Here is a 21,627-nt window from a genome sequence, read left to right as displayed (position 1 = left end):
GGTCACCATTGGTGGCAGAAGAAGTACTCGGATACTTTACTCACGTAAAAGTAGCAAAACTTCAATGTAGAAAGTCCTGCATTCAAATTTGACTTAATTACAATTACAAACGTATTGGCATCAACATATATTAAAGTATTAAAAGTAAAAGTGCTCATTATGCAGGATGGTCCACTCAGAATAATGTTATTATATTATTGTTTAGTTATTGATGCATTAAAGAATCGTCTGGTAAAGGTGGAGCTGATTCTAACTACTTTATATACTAATGGGTAGTTTAGCCTGTAGTAATACATCATCAGTTATCAGTTCATTTATATTTTGTATTATTAAATTGAATCTGCAAAGTAACTTAAGCTTTAAAGTGAATGATTTAAAAGGTACAATATTTGCGTATAAAGTAGCAAATGGAAATACTCAAGTAAAGTACAAGTACCTTAAAAACTGTACTTAAGTTCAGTACTTAAATAAATGTATTTAGTTACTTTCCACCATTGCTTACCATACCTGTTATAAAATTAACATTAAATAAAATGACTGCTTGTGATGTGAAAGGGATCTATTGAACCCCCCCAAAAAAAGGACCCAAAATGGCCACGATCTGCTGAGAACGTTGAGCGTCTATCAACGAAAACAACAGATTATTTTTTACAAGAGTTGGTGGAGACCAAACCAGAGAGCTTAAAAAGCCGGGGAATAATGATTTTACATTTTCCAGGTGACCAGAAACAAGACTTCAGTGTTGTTGTGTGTTCGTTGGCTGTGTAGGTAGCTAACATGTTAGCTGTATCAATTCAATAACATGTCATGGTGTCTATCAGCTGTTTGGGAGTTGTTCTGCCTTGTACTGGCTACAAGATCATTTAAACAGCTTAAATGTTTAACGTTTTTATTGTTTTTATATGTTTTATTTAGCATTTAACACATTTAGTCATGTTTTCATTGTGTTGTCTTTTTGTTATCATTGTACATTGTTGTTGCCCTGAAACCACTTAATAAGAGACTGCTGCCGGTAAAATGAATGGAAACCAATGCCTGTTGGAATAAATCTGTCTAAATACTCGGTGTGCTTTGGAAAATGGTAGCCAATGACTTAAAGTGCTCAGTATTTGTTGGTGGGTTGATGGTTGTAAGAACATACCGGTGTTATGGCTCCTCACCTGCAAATCATGTGTACTTTCCAGATTTTCTGACCATTTTGTGATGCCGATATGTAGTTTTTCGTTGCATTTTCCCTCTTGGCCATGACAGCTACTGGTGTCCATCGATCTTTGTGCAGTATGAAAATTGATTATAAGATTGTTGACACTAGCTTCAGCTTTGTAACCAAGTCTGGATTAAAATGTAATACATTTATAAAAGCAGCACAAAACTACATTATTCAAACAATAGTATAAAAACAAAATTAAATCAAAACGTATGTTTTCCTCATACATTTTTTTTTGGATGTACTGTTTACCTTGTGGGATGAACCGACCTTAAATGAACCTGCTGAATTATTCCTACTGTAGGAAAAATGCATATATCTTAAATACAGCAGCATCATCTGCAAAATGGTAAGCTGTGATTTAAAGTAAATGAATAATCTTTGTAATAAAAACTAAAACGTGCAAAACGTTAAGGTTCCTTTGAGTGTTTTCAAAGAATGAACCACCACCACCACATCAGATCTAAATACGTAAACTCTTCATATGTGTGGAGGAAGTTGATTTTAAACACCACATGAAGCGCTAGCGTTAGCTCAGTCAGGGAGACTATACTCTTGCATGCTTAAGCCCGTAGTTATTTCTCATAAAATCACTCCTCACGCATGCTCACTCATAATGTCCTTGCTGTCATTGCTCGGGGCTGTCAACCATGATATCAGCTGTTTAGATCAGCTTTCCTTTATCCAATAGCACAACGAAACAATGACATTGTTAGCCGATCATCCTGCTGCTGTCTCTTTTTAAATATGATTGTCTCTCTACCTTCAGAACGTTCATGCTGCTGTTACGCACCCCTCCACCTCCCCATCTCCACCCAGTCTTCTCAGATTCATCCGCTTCATCGACTCATCATTCTATGGTGGGTTTTTGTCCAGTGGGAAAGGGGCTACACACACTGTGTCCATGTTGATTTAAGTACAGCCAGCTCCACCTTCAACAGGCCCCAGCAGAGGTCAGGATTAGGAGGTCGTCAGGATAAGAAGACACGGCTAAAAAAAAAACAAGCTTTTTTTAGTCCTCGGCAACAGGCAGCCGGCTGGTCACAGCATTCACATCATGCATCTATGAGTCACTTGTTTTTTGTTCATCTCAGCCTCAATAACACATCAATAGCTCTGAGCCATAATGACCCTAATCTGGTCAAAATAGCAAAGTAGGACACGTACTTTGCTTTGGCCTCACTAGTTTAAAGAAGACAAATTATGCTCATATCCAAGTTCACGCTTGTATTTGAGGTTTCTACTAGAGCATGTTTACTCTTTCTTTTCCTCACACTGTCTGAATGTACCTGTCTAAAAGGTTCCTTTTTAGCATGACTCAATGGAATTGCTGTGCTAGGCAACAGCTTGGATCCATGTTTACTTCCTGTCAGCTGATGTCATTCACATACTGTGCAACTGGAAATAACCTGGGACACATTTAGAATATGTCTACGTTCAAACTGTGAAATGCTCTATATATCGTATCGTTGTGACGTCAAAACCACACGGAAACCCCGACAGCTTCAGGTAGCAAGGTGTCTTCAATTTTGTATTTTAGTGCTTCAAGATTAAGGAGATGTCTGACATTGTAAAATGGCGAACAGATAGTTGATGGACGTTCACTTCCACACAACATAAACATCTAGAGCTAAAAAAGCAGATGTTATAAAGAAGGTATGGCACTGTCTGATGTTCAACACATTTAACACATCGAAAATAGTTCTGATATGTTGTATAGGTTTATTTTGCAGATTTTAATCATCTCTTATTGTATTTTGGATCTTTTATTTAATTAAATATTTTTTGTTAATTGGTATGCAGAGATGTTTCATATTTTCCCAGGCAACACATTTTATTAGATTATTATGATTATTATTATTGTCCCGCTACCTTCCATGCAAAACCCGTACACAAACCTTTTTTTTCCTCTCCGACAGAATATCCATCACAAGCAGACGGAACCTGAAACTTCCTACTGATGATATATTTGTTGTGAGAATCAAAAATGAACTCATGAATAGGAAGTGGGACATGGCTTCATCCAGTCACGTTGATCTCATTAAAGGACCTCACTCCCACAGAGTGCACACTCTACATGGGATTATGTTTAAGATATGGACTTCACAGCGATGCACATTGGTTCTGCGATGCTCCTGCATTGCATGCTGGTCCAATAGTAGTCCAATAGTCAGTAGCTAATCCCTTCTGAAAACCTTTTTGTTGTTGGAAGGCGTTAGCGAGCATCACCTCTTGACCCTGCGTCTGTTTTCCTTCCACCATCTCTGACGTGTTGTTGTGAACACATGAGAGCCTCTGAGCTTTTTCTTCTCTTGGTAAATAAGTCTGATTACTAACAGCTGATATTACTAGTGAGCTGCTCTCCTGTTTTACTTCCCACTGAATCGATGCCTGCGTCACTAGTAGAAGGAGGTTAATGTTCATTCACATCACCTGCCTGCTTTGAAGAAAAAAATCAAGGCCAGAGAATATTTCCCAGCAAAGCGATGATTAAAATGTCGCAGAAATCCCGTAAGTGCAGTTTTTTGTTTTTTAGTATTCCATTAAAATCGATTCAAACAACAGGACATGATTATCCTGCTTTGATGGAGGATGTAAATCAGGATGTGAATGTGGATGTGAGGATGTGAATCAGCCGTGGTGATGGAGACGGCATCGTGGCACTATTGCAGCTCACACACACATCTCAGATATTTTCAGCCTCTGAGAGCTCATGTTCTAAATACCTAATCTTGCTGTTTTTCCATTAGTCTGTCTGAGTGTGAGAACATCACGGGATGAAGCGGAGAATCAAGCTCTGTTTTTAAACAATGGTTGAATCGAACAAGGATTTCCTTCCTCGTCGTTTCCCGTCGGCGTCTTTAAATAACAGAGGATCTTTTTCATTTCTTAATGTACAGTCACTCTAAGTTCTTTGCAAAGATGAATTAAGGATGGATTTTTGTTTTGGGTCCTTTCCTCAAAAGCATGTGATCTTGAATTGAGTTGGAAGGAATATAACACCCAAATGAATTCATGTATAAGTGACAAAATGTGAAGGGGACATTTTGACATTGTTTCATGATTGTCTGGACTTAGTTGTCATGAGTTAAAATGCTGAACACAAGCAGGGAAACTTCATAGTTATATTGTTACCTTGAAATCCTGAATACTGTGCTTGTATAAAAAAAAACTCAAACCTTCAACTCAATATACAAAAGTCAAACCCAACATAATTATTAACCACTTCACCACCACATTAAAGGCTTTTACAAAACCTGTACGCCAGTTTCTGACATCATGGAGGAAGTCGGTACTGTTGGTATTGAGTTTACTGTATCTTTCAAACTATGAAATTACAATCTCTGTAATGTTTTGTACCGCTTGGATTGCCACTAAGTTTTTGCGTACTGTATTTTTTTTGTATTAATAACTAAACTTACAAGTAAACTTATCAGTGAAGAAAGAAAAAATTGTTTGTGTTAACATGTTTTTGCTATGTGCGTGCTGAACAAGAATCATGTACATTTGTAATCATCACGTTGCCTTTTATGTTATTATAATAATCATGTAACTATGGCATCTATAGACTGACTTAAAAGACGTGTACAGAGAAATAACTGCATTATAATCAAACAGCCTTTTTTAACAAATCTCCATCAAATCTCACTACTACTACTCTACAATCACACTACGATGTACATTTAACTGCCTGTTGTTCCAACTCTACTTTAGCTAAACTGTTTTATTCTAAACACTTGGACCTTGCATGTTTCTAGATACTGCATATCTGTATTTGCCGTACGCATTAAACCACACTACTACTACTGTAATATTTGTACTTCTTAGAAATCCTGCTTAATGTCTGTGCATCTTACCATGAAAAAAAATCTGTCATTTTCTGCTGTAGCCTACATGTTGTCAAGGGATTCTGAGAAAACACGAAATTTCACAATTGTTTTAATAAAATAGTTGAAGAAGCCACTTAGATCAGCTCCTCTGTGTGATGTCGCAATGTGAACACATCTAACTGGAGATCAACAACAACTGTCGCCTCTCCATGACAACAAGCAAACCACATCCATGGAGAAAGACGGGGCGATGTGGTGGAAAGGTCTGCAACAAGTTAACAAGAGGTACTTGAGTTAAGTTCAGGTTCCAGAGTCGACTTATTCTATCAAATTCTGACTCTGATGTTTGTTCTCTGCTGTGGTGCTGTGGTAATGTGTCTCAGGTCAGGGGGTGCTGCTAGCCAATCACTGTAGCTGTCTATGAATAATTATACTGTTATGTTAATAATCTAAACTTTGTATTTGGGGACAACCCACTCTATATCCACCGGGCCTAAACTGAAGAAAGTTTGAGTTTTATGTAGATTAAATTTGTCAAAAATTGGAAAATATCCCTTCTAATTTTTTTTTTAAATGACCAGCTGAAAAAGTATTATTGTTATTATTATTATTATTATCATATGCTATGATTATAGTTAAATGTGTTGTATTTTCGGACTGCAACTAATTACATTTTCAATATCCCTTATTTTCTTAATTAATCAGTAACTTGTTTCGTCTATAAAAAGTATCACTGATCACTGTTTAACGGTGATGACAACAGGGAGGTAGTCACCTAATAACATTAAACTATTTTCATATAGAAAATCAGCAAATCCTAAATTCACGATGTTTGCTTGAAATTGACTCACTTACATTACTTAATTAATTATCAAAATAGTTGCCGATCATCTTTCTCTCAACGGAGTCATCGATGTTCCCTTCTGGTGTATTTGTATTTATAGATAGATAGATACTTTTTTAATGATATTTTAATTATGGTACAGGTAAATAAAATAACAGAGTAACAATAAATGCAAATATCAAATGCACAACATATACAATAAGACTAACAGAGTAAACATATTAGAAATAAAAATGCACAATTTATACAATGAAATAAAATAATATTAAATGAACTAACTAAACAGTAGTGCAAAGATGTAACCAAACAACAAACAACAGAGTAACGGTGTTAAAGTTTTGTGTTTGATTTGGCCAGAGGTGATTTATTGTACAGTGGGCATAATGTGGTCATAATAAACTCACATTTAAATGAATCCCTAGCAGCCTTCTGTAATTCATATTTCAAGTGTTTTACGCTACAAAGCAGCGGTATAGAAGTAGATGAATTACTGTTTTACGCGTTACAGGAGGATCAGTTTGGTTGTGTAATCCAATAAGCTCCAGTCCGTATTTCCCCTGAAGCCCATCTGGCTCACTGGCAAAGGTTTGTTTACTGGCGGAGAGGCTGTGAAGAAGAAGAAGAAGAAGAAGAAGAATCCTACAGGAGCGACACTGTACAACCTACCTCTGTCTGCGGGAGAAAAACAACTCCAAAACTTTATCTCGACCTACTTCTCTCTCATTCTGATACTTCAAGCCCGAGTGTGGTAACAGGAGCGTCAACACAAACTCGGAACATAAACATTAGTATTTATGATCTGTTCCTGAAAAGAAGAGAAGAGCGGAGAGCTGCGAAGCCACGAAGCCTGTCTGTCAACCGTCCAGAGAGAGAGAGAGAGAGAGAGAGAGAGGGGAGATCTTCGCTGAAATCTCTGCACTGACTGAAGAGGAGTTGTCTCTCTGGAGCTCAAGAACATTATTTCACCGTCGAACTAAACCGACTGTGGCGGTTTGTGCTCGCTGGAGAGCTTGAGAATCGTGTGTTTTTTTTTAATATTTTTTTTTTTTTTACGAGAGACTCGCTAACGTTACGCCACGCATGCCACAATCATCGAGTCAGCAGCAAAACGGCTCCGAAATATCCCTCTAAATTAAAGTTAACGGTCGCATTTTACTACGATTTCCCCCGCATGCAACGTATGTCTTGTTATCGGGAATATGCACTGCGGTGGTGCGGTGTGCGCGGCGTTTCTTAAAGTTGACATTAAATTGAGACAGTTGCTGTGAAAAGCAGCTCAAACTTCACTTGTGGCCTTGGACTACAGTGGTGGAGCTAAGGCTAGCTTAGCTTAGCTGTCTGCTAGCGCCGTTAGCTTCTTCTCGGAACAGCAAGTCTGTTTTTTTTTTTTGTTTTTTTTTCCTCGGACACAGACACACTCAACCGGAACAGTTTGTGCATTGAGGACGCAGAGGGGGACACGTATGTCCCGTGGTGGGTGTTAACGGTGCTTTCTCCATGAGGTGGCTAACTTTAGCAGCAGCAGCGATGTTAGCTTGTGTTTGATTGAACACGTTGGACTCGTTCCTCCGCCCATCTTCCGGGATGTCTTTTATTTATTGTTGTTTACCTGTTGGCCCACGTCGCAAAACAAAACCAATTTCCTGAAGGTATTTCTCCTCCAGTCTGAACTGTCCTCCTCGACAAAGGATTTACTCTGCCTTTGAGCCGGAATAGTGCTGGATGGCGTGTTATTCCGACTCAGTCATGAGGCTCCGGACTTTGTGTTTTGTTTTGACCGCTGTCTGCTTTGTGATGAGCTGTCCTCGAGCGAGCGGAGAGGGTGAGTAACACTGGTTATAACGTTTCATCATATTTACTATCAAAGCATTTTAATCGTTTGAAATTGTTTGAATACACGGCTGACTGATCTGTACAGATGTTTGTGTAATATACTTAAGATAATGTAAATTATGCAAAGAATCCTCAAATGATAAACCGCAGGCTTGTATTTAATTATAGAAATGTGTCTATTGAATGTGAGGATATCAATACCAACAATTCTGTTATTTTGCCAAGACACTGGGGAAATGGATCAAATTTAATATTTCCTCATTTTTCTTATTGTGATAGAGATCCATAGGTACAACAAGTAGAACTGATTATCAATACACTACATACAAATGATACACCAATTACATTTTACACACGAGTGTTTAGAAATACAAAAAAAAATAACTAGTGATGAGTGCAGACATGCTGTTATTCCCCCACTGCAATATTGGCATCTAGATGTTTTTGTTTTGTTAGTGATGTGGAGTTGATAAAGGCACACAGGCAGACACACAGACAGACAGACAGACAGCAACAGTGTTGGAGACAGTCACTGCATTGCAGGGGACAAAGGTTAACACTTATCGGCTGTTTGCAGGAATTGTAAACAAAATGTTTTGTCAACCCCCCCCCCCCCCCCCACCCACCCCAAAAAAAGTAAGTAATCTGAGAATTTAGAAGAATTAATTGCCAAAAAACTGTGACTGTGTGAAAGGGAGAGCATCGGTTTGTTGCTGTGGTCGGTGCAGGAATGTAACAATAAGCCCTCTTTACAGCCCCTGACAATCCCTTTATGTTCACCGGCCAATGAGCACCGGGTGATAAGAATGAATGAACAACATGTAGGATCACCCAGAGACATTTTCACACTTCTCAAAGACCACAATAATCACACACACTGTTACTTTAAATTAAATATTGGTTCAATGTTTGAAGGAATGTACAGCACACCTGCAAGACCACTCGCTGGGTTTAAACTACCGTACACTAAGTGTGTATTTTAAATAGGCCAACAGCAGAGACCAGTCTGGCAAACATGACTCACTGTTTCATAGATTGATTTATTGGTGCGGTGCTTGCTTATCAAACTTTGTCTAAAAACAGCTGTTCTTATGGCTACTCTACTGTCAGACCTGTTGAAATAGCAAAATAAAGCTACTCCTGGCTTTGCCTAGTTGGAAGAAACAACGCCTTGGGTTCAGTCCATGTGTCATTACTTAGTTTTGAGTTGTGAAATTCACTCTCAAACTATTGCTAAAATAGATGGCAGCCATGTAAATGCAAAGAAAACCTAAATAATGCTTAAAAGCTCCACTAAAGGGAATTAATATGTATTTAGCTTCCAGTTATTGAAGTGTGTCATCTATACAAAAAGACTGATTTTTATAAATGTCACTCAATACTTTTCTTCAAATCTTTACAACGGAGAATGCATTCGTTTTTGGTGCACTAATACAAAATACGATTCATTTCTTTTCTGCTCTTTCTGAGCAAACATTGCTTCAAAGTTTATTGTCTGTCTGACAATAATCTTGACACGAGCACATAAACAATCCTCCTCTTGTACAGTGTAAAGTGTCAGAGTTATTTTTGAAAAGCGTCTATATAAATAAAATGGATTATTATAGCTTTAAAACTCCTGCTCCTGTAGAAGTGTGTGTGTGTCTGTGGCTGTAGTTGGATTTAAGAGGCACGGGCTCTCTCACCTTTCATCGGATTTTAGCGAGCGATGTCATCAAACCAGTTTGAGCAAGAATTTTAAGACATAAATCAAGAGCAAGTTGTGTAATTGTGCTTCATTTCCCCCCCTCTTGTGCTCCTCTCAGACTTGAGAGTGAATCACAGAAGGGAAGAGTGGCTGATTTCATAAGCTGGACGGACCAGTGTCGCACTCAGGAAACCATCTGAGCTACTTGTTGGTGACTGGCCAACTCAGCGTGATGGAAAAATTCACTTAATAACGGAAGCTTATATTTAGTGGCAGCGTTGGTTGATTTCATTTCTTTAGCATCAGCTGGCTGTTGACGATTTTAATGTCAATTTGTTCGCGCAGCTGCAAATGTGTCTTTATGTTTTGTTACAGTTGCGCATTTCATCATTTAAGTTGAGCCCCAGTTTCTGTTTCTGAGCGACGGATGCTCAGCTGTGTTACTCAACAGTACGTGTTACTACACAAGAGGCCCAGTGATCTTTGAAAAGCCCAGTAGGTCGGTTTAACATCGCCAACTGCTGTTTTCAGGGCTCCAAAATCTCTATCCTATCAATATTTAAGATATTTGGACCCGTTTCTGAAGTTGTGCCACTGTTTTCTGATAAAGATTTTCGCTACGCCTCTATTGCCTCAGGCTGTCTGACTCTTGAATGGTAAACCATTGGCTCTTTAAGGTACATGTTTTTAGTTGGTGGTATTTTCTTTATTTTAATATGTTTCATACAAGATAACGTGTTCAAAACAAGCAAGGATGATGTCATTTCTGACTACCTGGATAGGAAACAGTTGCAACTTTTGAAACAAGTTGTGAAAAATATAGATTTAACAAAAGATAGTTGTAAGAGTCCATGAGGATTCTGGAAATACCTTTCAGAACATTGATACTGTCAGTGTTTAAGTGTTTAATCACCGGCCATTTTTTATTCTTCCTAAAAACAAGCTGATGCTTCTCCCTTGAATCTAACGGATCTACGTAAGAGGCACACACAGCGGTGTACTTCCAGCTTGTTGTGGTGCGCGGAGGTGTCAGGTGGTCAGACTGCAGCGTATTGCTGTGCCTTTATAACACATCACTCTATCAGGAGTGTCAAACAGCAGGAGCTCACAGTGACGCCAGCGGCAGCCTGTTGTTGAGCACCACTCTGGTCAGAGTATAGGTCCTGAAGGCGTGCGGCAACCCGGCGACGGGGCTGTCTTGATTTAAGCCTCCCGACAAGGAAAGCAATTTTAAGGTGATGAAACTGTCACCCCTCCCACCACCTCTCCAAACACACTCCTGAAAAACACGACAATATAAAAACCGCCACTGCTGTCTGGAGAACCTGCGTCATGAGCATGTTTGACATGTATACAAAAGAATGATCTTTACACTTGTCTCTAATCTAATCCTGGTTGACAAGTTCCTTGTTTGGAACGATATACCGCTTGGAAACGGAGTAAACTAACTGCACCGCTTCACTCCGGCCACACAGGCGCCTGACAAGGAAGCCCTGTTGTGTCACATCTTTACCCTTGACGCTGTTAGGAGGAAATGTGCTTGTTATTGTGCTCTCACACTTCAGAGGTAATAATTACCTCGCTGCCAACATTGGCAAAGAGAATAATGTGTGTATGAGAGCAGCTTTTTGGCGACTGAATCCCCAAATGATCTTTGGTCCAGAGCCATCCAAACAGGATCCACTTCAAACAACCCCAAGAGGGAACTTTGTGGTTGTATTGGCTTTCTCCTCTTCTCTATTTAAAGACCAGGGCCTGGGTTACTTTGGTTGAATTGTATTCCCTGGACTGTTGTTGTGTTGTTTTGTATTGTCAATGGGCTGCACTTGTCACCGTGTCACCCTTACCTAACAGCTGGCACATTTGATAACCCGCTCTGCCATCGGCTGCACTCCTGAGAAAGAAGGTTGTAGTAATGTCCCAGTCTTAACTGCTGTACTATTTCATCCTGTGCAGTTTTAAGAGAGAACTAACTTACCGTATTTTCCGCACTATAAAGCGCACCGGATTATAAGGCGCACCTTCAATGAATGGCCTATTTTAGAACTGTTTTTATATATAGGGCGCACCGGATTATAAGGCGCATAGAATAGAATAGCGTCGTAAGCGTGTCTCTTGAAAGGTGCCATTTTGGGGTCTTTATACACACAAGTGGTGTTGGACTAGGAGTAAGCACAATACCGGTGTTTACCGCGGTGCGGCTTTGTAGTTTACCAGTCGTACTGAAACATTTTGACAGAGCGCCGTGTACAACCAGTATGGATCAACCAATTAACCAATTGATCCATATATACGGCGCTCCGGATTACAAGGCGCACTGTCGTTTTTTGAGAAAATTAAAGGCTTTTAAGTGCGCCTTATAGTGCGGAAAATACGGTAGTCTTAATTACCTTTTTAATTGCAACTGTCAGAATTGAAGTTGGTTTGCCTTTTTGATTTTGCTTTCAGGACAGGTGTTTTGTGTTATGTCATTATGGCCGTCCTTTCTTATTCCATTAGTCAACCAATCTGTCGGTTTGCTCTTAGACGACCAAGAGTTCTTTACTCGATTAGTCGTATTTCATTATTCTGTCATGCTGAGTGACTTATTTCAGAGAAGCTAATGAGCAAATCCCTGGTAAACACAAGACTTGAAATGTTGCATTTGTGTGATTCTTTGTGGAGAAACTAATCGATTTTTAGTCTAAGTAGTCTGAGTGTTAGTCGACTCGGAGTGTTCCTGGTTGAGGACAGCCCTATATGTCATCATTTAATTCAGAGAAGAGACTCATTCATTTGTTGTTTACAGTTGTGGCAGTTAGATTTTACAACCCTTCTCAAAGTGGATTACATCACATGCGTTTTGTGGATCTGCGGTTAGTTTGAAGAAAACAACAGTACAGCGAAACCTTGACAAGGGAAGTGTTGCAATCAGTGAGTGCTTGTGTCGGTGAATGCTGTTTGAGGCCTCGGCTCTCTCTGAGGCCAAACAATTACACACGCCATCAGTCTAAACTGACTGTGAGTAATCCACGAGCCTGTTGATGCTTACAGTGAAAGGATTGTGGGTTTGTACAGTGTGCCGCAGACCGCACAGGACCGGCTCCCTTTAGTGTGGCAATGAACTGTATTTATGTTCACACGTCAGAGTTATAGTTGATATCAATTTATCGCCATCTTGCGACCTAGAGGCTATTTACATCAGGCACTGGCGACTATCTGGATGTGTTACGAGGTCAACGTGTCATCGTTGCCACAGTTTTTATACGTGGTTTTAATTATCCGGTCTCATCTGCAACTTCTCGTCTGCATTATCGGACGGAATTGTGACATGAAATTGCAAAAGTCGAGTCACAGAAGTAACTTTTCGTTTATTTGACTTTACAGTTCAGCTCTAATAAGTCACAAAGATTGTCTGGTTTATGTAAACGCAGCCTAAAAGTTAGAGGATAATCTGCGTTTTATCTTTTAATGTTTATCAACAAATCACTGGCAATTTATTTGCTTTACTTTTTAATCCCAATGTAACATTTCTGTCTATTTGCTGCATCGCTGCGCTGAAACAGTATTGTTTTAAAATGTAGATTTATTGTGCTTAAATTGACTTTGGCAAACAATTCCAAGTCGAGGTGAGTTAAGCAGCTTTTTCTCGAGCTTTTTCCACTTTATCACATTTCACTATATATCAGCGGATTCATTTAGCTGCGATGGACCTGGTGACATGATACGATTTAATCCACAGCACTTGTTCAACATTACTGCTGATGAAGGCTGTGTGATACAGTCAAAAGCTCCAGAAAGAGTTAGTAAGTGGACCTTCAGTGGGGATTGTTTTATCAAACTACTTCCAAAGTTAAGAATAAACTTTGGTGCTTTGCTTTAATTGACTTTTTATTTTCGTCTTCATCGTGTTGTTTAAGTTACTACGAGGAACTTTTAACCGGTTATGAAACTCTTAAAGTGTAAACCTGATGCCACTATATCACCTAAAGGGAGTCTGGCAGCTGCGGATCTTTACGACCCAAAGCGATGGAGCTCAACGCTTTAGACCACAAGGGTCCGCCAACATCAACAATTCAACAATCAACTCTTGTTTGGTAGAGAACTCCACCATCATCATTTGAATATGTCTTTCAATGAAATGGAAGTAATGAACATAAACACTATCATTGCCTCTAATATCGCAATACATATCGCACTTATCAGTCAAAATACTGGAAATTTGATATTTTTTCAAAATATTCTAGCCCTAATTTCTGTGCCTTAGGTCAGGCACTTTGATTATCTCTGTGCTTGAGGAGTGCAATACAAAACAGCTTCGTCTTGCTCGTAGGATGGTTTGATTGTTGGTCTTGAAGTTTTCTTTGTATTTATAGTAAAACCGTCACATGGCTCCTTTTTTAATTAACCTTAAACGTTCATCTGTCTTAGAGGTGCAGGCTGTGAAAGACTTGGGTCAATACAGATCTGTCGCTCTAATGACTCAAATTGTTGACTCGGAGCACCGCGGCTGTGTGGAGAGCTGGCCGGGGCACCATGGTAACCTTTTGTCTTTCTCAACTAAACATTTAAAACATCGGAGCATTTAAATTCTGGCATGCACCTGGTTTGTTTTGCTGGAGTTGTGTTGTGTTGAAAGTTCCTATGTTCTGTTTCTAAGCTTTCACACATGGAGAAGTCGGCTCGGCCAGTTCTTTCTCAGCTGCCGCTCTAGAATTCCTCACTTGCTCTCCAGGGCTGCCATTTTCCAGTTTCCAATGTGAGCCACTATCGGTACGGCCGGAGTGTATTAGATTCTCTATTGGGAATGTGGTGCTAAAAATACCGGCCTGGCTGAAAGTGTACACTGATAGCAGCCCGGACTTGCCGCCCTGTGATGATTCGCCTGCTCCACAGGGTCACTCGGTACTCTGCTGGTTGACTTTACTGTGACTGCAGAACCCCCGTCCTCCTCGTATTGAACCCTGCGAGGGGCCTCTGTCTGTTAAGTTGTTTTGTTTGAGTGTGAGTGGGGTCTTTTAAGAGAAAGACAGAGGCTCTTTGTAGCCGTAAACGTGTTGGTTGATTGATCTACGGTCGGCTACATTTGCTGCGGGTTCCTCTTGGCAGTTACTGTCAGTTTGCCCTGAAATGTTTCATTTGGAGGTCGATGTGTTGAAATTTCAGGTTTGTGGCATGCCGTTCATGCTTACGATTCGGCCGTACTGCCAAGACCACAAAGAGAGCTGCAGATATAAATGCAGTTGCAAAAGAGAAATGTACGTTTTAACAAGCCAAGTTGCTTTTAATAGCTTGCAGTATAAACCCATGTTAGGACATTTTCTGTGTGTTTTTAAACAAGCCTCAACGTTTGCAGGCTGAACTTTAGGTAACTGCTGCGGAGGGAACGTGTTGGTTAAGGTCACGAGTGAAAAGCTTGTTGTTTGGACACTCCGTGTGTGTGTGTGTGTGCCGGTTGTCTTATACCGTTATGCAACAGAAGGTGTAAAATGAGCTGCTGCCATAAAGATGTGCACGCTTAGCTCTTGCGCCTCTTCCCCACATGGCTGACCAGTTGTCCTGATGCGCCCAGCCCAGTGGTGGGTCGGTCAGTAAACAAATACAGTCCACTCACCCGGCAGCACACCTCCAGCTGCAGCCGGGACTTGTGAACTGTAAAAATCGGGGCCTGGAATGTACCACATCGCACCCGCGAAGGAAAACATCTTTATGACCGTCATTACTTGTGTTATGTCACACAAAGCGCACATTAAAGAGCGCGGCTGATTTTCCGAAAGAAAACTATTCATCAAGTATTTTGAGTGTTGATCAAGTAATTTCTTCAAGCGAAAAGGCCAATGTGCTGCGTCTGGCTTTCCAGATGTGGGGATTTGCTGTTCTTCTCTGTTTCATATCATTAAATGGGATATTATTGCATTTTTAGCTGTTTATTAGAAGACAACTTGCGCTAGGCTTTGTTCACTATTGTCTGATATCCAATAGATACTCATTAAAAAGAGTATTGACAGCTCAGCATTAATCTCTTGTATCACTGTGATACAATATAATTTAAAATGTTCCAGACAGTGGAAATGTAACTCCTCCCGTATAATAAAGGAATTTCTCATCAAACAGGCTCGTGTGTCTGGGTGAGGACTGACGAAGCCACACATCTACTGCTGGTGCAATACGTGCCCATCAGTGCTTGCGCTCCTCTCCCTGACGAATATTTTTAATGCATTAGCTCGTGTTTTTTATGGTCTCGAGTTTCAGAAGCAACTCCACAAATCAACTCGGCGTAACCAAGGATGAGCACGGCCTCACTCTGATGACAGCGGTCCATATTTGACAGTGGCTCACAGCCAGCTATGTGGTTGCTAAACAAAATGTCAGCGAAGACGGTCTGGTCTTCATCACAGTCAGAGACACAACCACATATTTTTCAGTAAAATATCCACTCTAATTATCAAGAGAACTATTTTTTTTTTTTTCTTCTCTCTTTGAGACCATGTCTGACTTCTTTAACCCCGTTTTTCCAGTTTACAGAGCAGACATCTTGCCTCGTGCGCCAGTCACGTTCGGCAGTTGGAATCTGCCAACAGCACAACAAGATAAATTGTCTTTGGGAAATCTTTTTATTGTTAGTGTCTGGGAATCATAAGATTTATTATTCATGTTGCAATATTATTTCGTCACCCGTAACGTTTTACTATACATCTCGGCCGTTCCTCATAAAGTAGTTTGAGCCTTGTTTTTACTTGTTTTGTGAGTCATACATGTAGGTATTTGGTTTCTAAAGAACCTATTCCTTTTATGTCTTTTCAGTTTGTCCAAGCAAGGACATCCGCAACAATGTGAACAACCTACGCACGCTAGAGAACTGCACTGTTATCGACGGCCACCTGAAGATCCTACTCATGTTCAGGACCAAGCCCGAGGATTTCCGAGGCCTCAGTTTCCCCAAACTCACGGTGGTCACCGACTACCTGCTGCTCTTCAGAGTTTACGGCATGGAGACCCTCAGCGATCTCTTCCCCAACCTAACCGTCATCAGAGGCAACAACCTGTTCTTCAACTACGCCCTCGTGATGTTCGAGATGCTCCAGCTGCGAGAGATCGGCCTCCATAGCTTGATGAACATCACCCGGGGAGCCGTGAGAATCGAGAAGAACCCAGATCTCTGCTATCTGTCCACTCTGGACTGGTCCAAGATCCTCGACACGGTGGAGGACAACTACATCATGGCCAACAAGAACGACCGAGAGTGCGGAGACGTGTGTCCGGGGGTGGCCATCGGAAAGACCACCTGCCAGACCACCACCATCAACGGACACTTCAGTGAACGCTGCTGGACTCAGGACCACTGTCAAAGAAGTAAGCAGTCTTTTGTTATAACCGTCTTGTGATTATTTATGGTGGAACTGGATTCACGCAAACAAACGGCAATGCTACTTATCTCTGATCCAGGACCATCATACCCGAACATGTCAGACACTTTTCATAACATTCAGTGTGGAAAGAATGGTGAAAAGAATTATAATTAATCTTTATAAACTGTATAAGAAGACGGCGTAGTCACTGAGACGTCAGCCGTTGGTGTGTGGACTCAACTTTGTTAATGTCCATCTTTACAGCAGAAATAAGCATGTTTACAACCTGCTACAAAAAAAATTGTTTTGGTCTCTGTCAGTAATTCAACAACTGTCCGGCGACGGCCGGAGTCACACACTTTGAGTTTCAAAGCTGCTCTTCAGAAACCAATGGGTGGCGTCACGGAGACTATGTCCATATTTTATACCGTCTATCTTTGCAACCAGCAGAGTCGCCCCCTAATGGCAAATTTAAAGTACTTCGCATTGGCTACATTTTTCACAGTTTTGTTCCATATTTGTCACAGTTCGGTCTTTATATTATGTGTGACAAACAAATCACTACATCTAAAACATTTGCACAACACTTGTTTTAAATGAGAAAATGTATCCAACACTTCGATTAGAAAGATTTGTTTTAAAATATAACTCCCAACTATTACTTTATTGTCCAAGTAGCAGCTCCTTGTGTAGTTCTTCTCGGCTACTTTCCGTCAACACATCACTATTTCCACTCCCCTTTGCTTTTGCCACGCGTCCAACCGCTCTAACATTTACAGAATCCAACTCTCCAATTTGAATCAAATAAAAGCACACGAGGGGCCGTGTTTGAAACCAAAGTAGTTCTTTGTTTTCGTCAGAATGAATTATGACTTGCAGCCTAAAAGGTAGTTGTGTCCCTTTTTTATCTTGAAATGTCAGAGCTGTGTCATGTGCTCAGGTTTAGTTATGTAGGCCAAGTCCTGTGTAAATTCAGCTTGAACTGTACTCTAATGTGATGCAACACCTCACCAGTTGGTCTCTGAATGTTTACTCTCAATAGACTGTAGTGTTGTCATTGCTCATGAAATGTGGAGGAGGTAAAGGAGATATTAGATATCGTGGCACATTGCTCATTGTTCCCAGTAAGCCCAGCTCCTTTTACTGTAAAATGACAAGCCCGTCCATTTCACACTGCCAAAGAGTTCAAGTTCGAGCGATGGGAAGAATTTTGCGCATGGGTGCTGTCTGAACACCTTGGCTCGCACCATTACGCAACACGGCATGCATTAGTCCAACTTTTGAAGGAGTTTCCCCGTACATGTCTGCTTTCTTCAGGCTCTTAGTGATGTTTGTTTGGTGTGGCGGCTACAGTTACAGATTCTGTTGAGCTGAGCGAGCTCCATTATTATGCTATTCAGGCCCCTTTCTGCGGAAGAGTGTTTTTTAATAGTTTTTCTACTAATGACTGTGCTTGAGGTGATTGCTCAGAGTCATCACAAATCCTTGGAAGACATTTGCGGAACAGGCCCAGAAGGCCTTTTGCCAGATTGTGGTGAATGTTCAAAAGGAAGTGTTGTATAAAGATCTCCCAGTAGAGTTGATTCCCTAATTATCTGCCATTATCGGATGATGAATCAAGAACAGCGAACGTTGACTAGTGAGCCCTGATCCCCGGTCATGGGTCTGTATTGTGCACGAGCATTGCCTGTGGTCTTGTGGTCTGAGACCTGCGGTTTATTGCCTACTTTCACTAAAGCATGAAAAGATCTGTTGAGCCCCAGTTAGAACCACAGGACTGAGTGCAAAGCATTGGGTGTCCTCGTCAGATGAAGTCTGTTACTGTGTTTTATAGACCTACGGAAGTTCTAAAAGTAAGCTAACCTCAGGCATTCTATATATCTTCTTCTGGTCTCACGTCTGCTGTTGTTGTGACTCAGATTATTTTTATTTTTTACACAATAACATGCATGTATAAACAAGCATAGATGCTGGATATTATTGCAAAGGTAGCATTTTAGCACTATAGATCTCACTCAAATAGAGAATGGTGTCCGTCACATTATTTTGAGTGTCTGTCAGCTCTCTTAGTATCCAATAACAACTGAGTTTTGTGACGCAAAGTGTCGGCAGCTGTGAAGCGATGCGCGTGCCAGAGGTGACTGCTGGTCACACACTTTCAGTAGTCGGTACACAAAGAGGCTTTGCTTAAATCCCATGTTTGGTATCACAACCCATTTCACTTCCCTGCTTCTACAACGAGAGTAATTTAAGCTTCTCTCTTAATCCAATCACATACGAGACATCGTCCCGTGAAGCATCTCTCTCATAATTTGCTATTAACTCTTCAGATATTATTTTTGGGAGTTTATCTAAGATGAATGTGAGACACATCGGACATTGATGCAAAACAAGCATCAATAACAGAGCTTGAGCACTTACTGTGCATTGTAGAGGGCGTTTCTGTTGTTTTGTCACGTCACAAATGACTTATTGCACTCATATCATTATTACTTAAACCACTAGTCGACACTGGACGACATGTTCTAACTGGTTGGAAGAGTTAGCGTGATGTCATTTTGGCCAATAGCCATTGAGGGTCTTTGAGGACCGTATGCGTAGACTGCTGACTGCACATTCGTGAGCGTGAGCGTGTTAGAATGAACATCTAATGGAGTATAAACAGAATCATGTGCTCGACACTCTCCATCCTTTTGTTGGTGTCTGCGTTCATTTTGGAGTATGTCAGGGCCTTATAATGTTAATCCAAAACATATCAAGGACTTTTGTTGTTACTGGCATCAATCAATAGTTGTGAAACCCCTTCTTCTGTGTCTAGTTTATAAACACATGTTGTTTAAATATGTTTCAAAACAAAGCAGGCCTTTATTTCCCTTTTTACAAATTGAGTTTAAACTTGCTGGCGTGAAGGGGAATCTTACAGTTGAGTCTATTTACTTGTAATCTGATATTTGAAGATAATGGGGTATTGATTATGTTTTGGTAATGGCTGTCATGTGGCACAGCTCCTTTGGCCGATAGGACGCTGAAAATATTGGCCATGACTCAATAAGAAATCAGGGGCTTCCCGTTGGGATGTTATCCTTTTCCACTGCTGAGCTGTGCTGACAGACTGTCCATCTGTCCATCAAAGTTATCTTTAATTTAGCGTATTTTCTTTTCTCATTTTTGGGGGCATTTTATGTCTTCATTAGAGAGCCTCCAGTAGAGAGGTGGCAGGAAATGAGGGCAGAAAGCCATTTGAAGTACAAAGTAGTTTCTTTCTAGGATTGTGCACATCATTTGGATTCCTGTGAAATGAAATCCAATGGTCTTTTCCATATTTACATTTATAAGAAATTCTGAGTACACAACATTTTCTTAGGAAATGTGCTTTTACAGTCATTTTTCCACTTTGCTGTAAAAGTCTTCTTCACTACAATTTACCTTTTTAATCTTGATTTAATTCTTTTGCAATCAAGTACAGCTTGTGTTTGTGGCAGCTTGTGGTTTGCAGAGAGCCCAGAGAGATATAAACGAGCCTGCATTTCCCAGGTGTTCAGTATTTTACACACATGGAATACATTGATATTGATCTTAGTTATCTACCCTCTCCCGGAGATGAGACACCCAGGGGGGGGTTGGCGTCCTCCACCGCAGCAGCTTTCACCACTGTTTGCAAGATCTGTCACTTATTCAATAAGCTCCCATAAGGTGGAGAACAGCAGGAGAAGCCTCAACTTCTGATTTGGTTTGGCACGGTCCACGCGTGTAGCATGCGCGTCTCTGCAGCCTGTTGGCAGAGGGAGACCACTGTTAGCTTCATGCAGGCTGTTACAAATGGAGTATTCCTCTGAATCACATTTCAGCCAGGTCAGGTGAGGACTCGCTGCCGGACTTTTCTTGATATGGATATTCCAAATTTACTCTTGGCTCACATGTCTGTCCACCAATCACAAGGTGTGTGTGTGTGTGTGTGTGTGTGTGTGTGTGTGTGTGTGTGTGTGTGTGTGTGTGTGTGTGTGTGTGTGTGTGTGTGTGTGTGTGTGTGTGTGTGTGTGTGTGTGTGTGTGTGTGTGTGTGTGTGTGTGTGTGTGTGCGCGCAACACAGGCTTATAAATCACACGGGAATAACCCTGTGTGTGTGTGTGGACGGAGTGGAAGGCTATTGTTTAGTCGTGTTGCCAGGAAACGGGAGAGTAACACTGTGGTGTAATCGTGGATAAGAACACATCAGTCATTCACCCAGGCTGTATCACAAGGAAAAGCGAGGTCACCAGTCTCTATGGGGGTGAGGAGGGGTGTTTGGGGGGGGGGGGGGTCCCGCCTCACCTCACCTCACCTCACCGTTGACCCTCAGCTCTCCTCTCTGCCAACCTCGTCGCAGCTCCCGCACGAAACGGCCGGCGCTGGCGCCACGATCCTGTTCCACCCCGAACAATGGCGGTCGCAGAAGTTCATGTCCAATTGTTTCCTGTCTTTGTTGGTGTGCTTCCTCTCCGAGGTTATAAATGTACACGGGGGGTCGAGGGTGTCGCCTCGGTAGCGGCAGACACTTTTATGACAGCAAAATACTGCCGGGTGACCCGTGTGGGTCAGCAAGGCAGGAACGAGGACAAATTTAGCTGCTAGTAAAGCTGTCTGCGGGGAAATAGGAGGATATTGTTACTAAGCTTTATTATTTTGAGATGGAAGTGACCCCTGGCTTGACAAAACATCAAGAAAACCATAATTTTATGATATTGTCCTGACTCTTGACTTGCCTGTATATCTGCCAACGATGTACTTCGTTGTCTCTCTGACATGTTGAGAGTCGGTGGGTTTTCTGTCCTCGTAGCCTTAAAAACATGAACTGTGTTTGAAAGCCAAGCCAGCCTGGTCCCTCTCCCATCACATTAATCATTCCTTCTGTATCTATT

At 41.0% G+C, this 21,627-nt stretch overlaps 1 protein-coding gene across 1 annotated transcript in view; it reads left to right on the top strand.

Moving 5' to 3' along the window:
* The first annotated feature begins 6,292 nt into the window (after positions 1 to 6,292).
* Positions 6,293 to 21,627, top strand: part of insra (insulin receptor a) — a 45,188-nt gene continuing 29,853 nt past the window's right edge. Inside the window, exons 1-2 of the mRNA XM_076098059.1 lie at positions 6,293 to 7,703; positions 16,185 to 16,733. Coding sequence (XP_075954174.1) covers positions 7,604 to 7,703; positions 16,185 to 16,733 — 649 coding nt within the window. The 5' untranslated portion in view covers positions 6,293 to 7,603. The remainder of the gene's footprint in view (positions 7,704 to 16,184; positions 16,734 to 21,627) is intronic.

This window comes from Anarhichas minor, unplaced genomic scaffold (genome assembly GCF_050575085.1).
Source record: "Anarhichas minor isolate MPS153535 unplaced genomic scaffold, ASM5057508v1 ptg000024l, whole genome shotgun sequence".
In the NCBI taxonomy this organism is placed as follows: Eukaryota; Metazoa; Chordata; class Actinopteri; order Perciformes; family Anarhichadidae; genus Anarhichas; species Anarhichas minor.
Note: the sequence above shows the minus strand (reverse complement) of the source record. Positions and strands in the feature narration are given on the sequence as shown.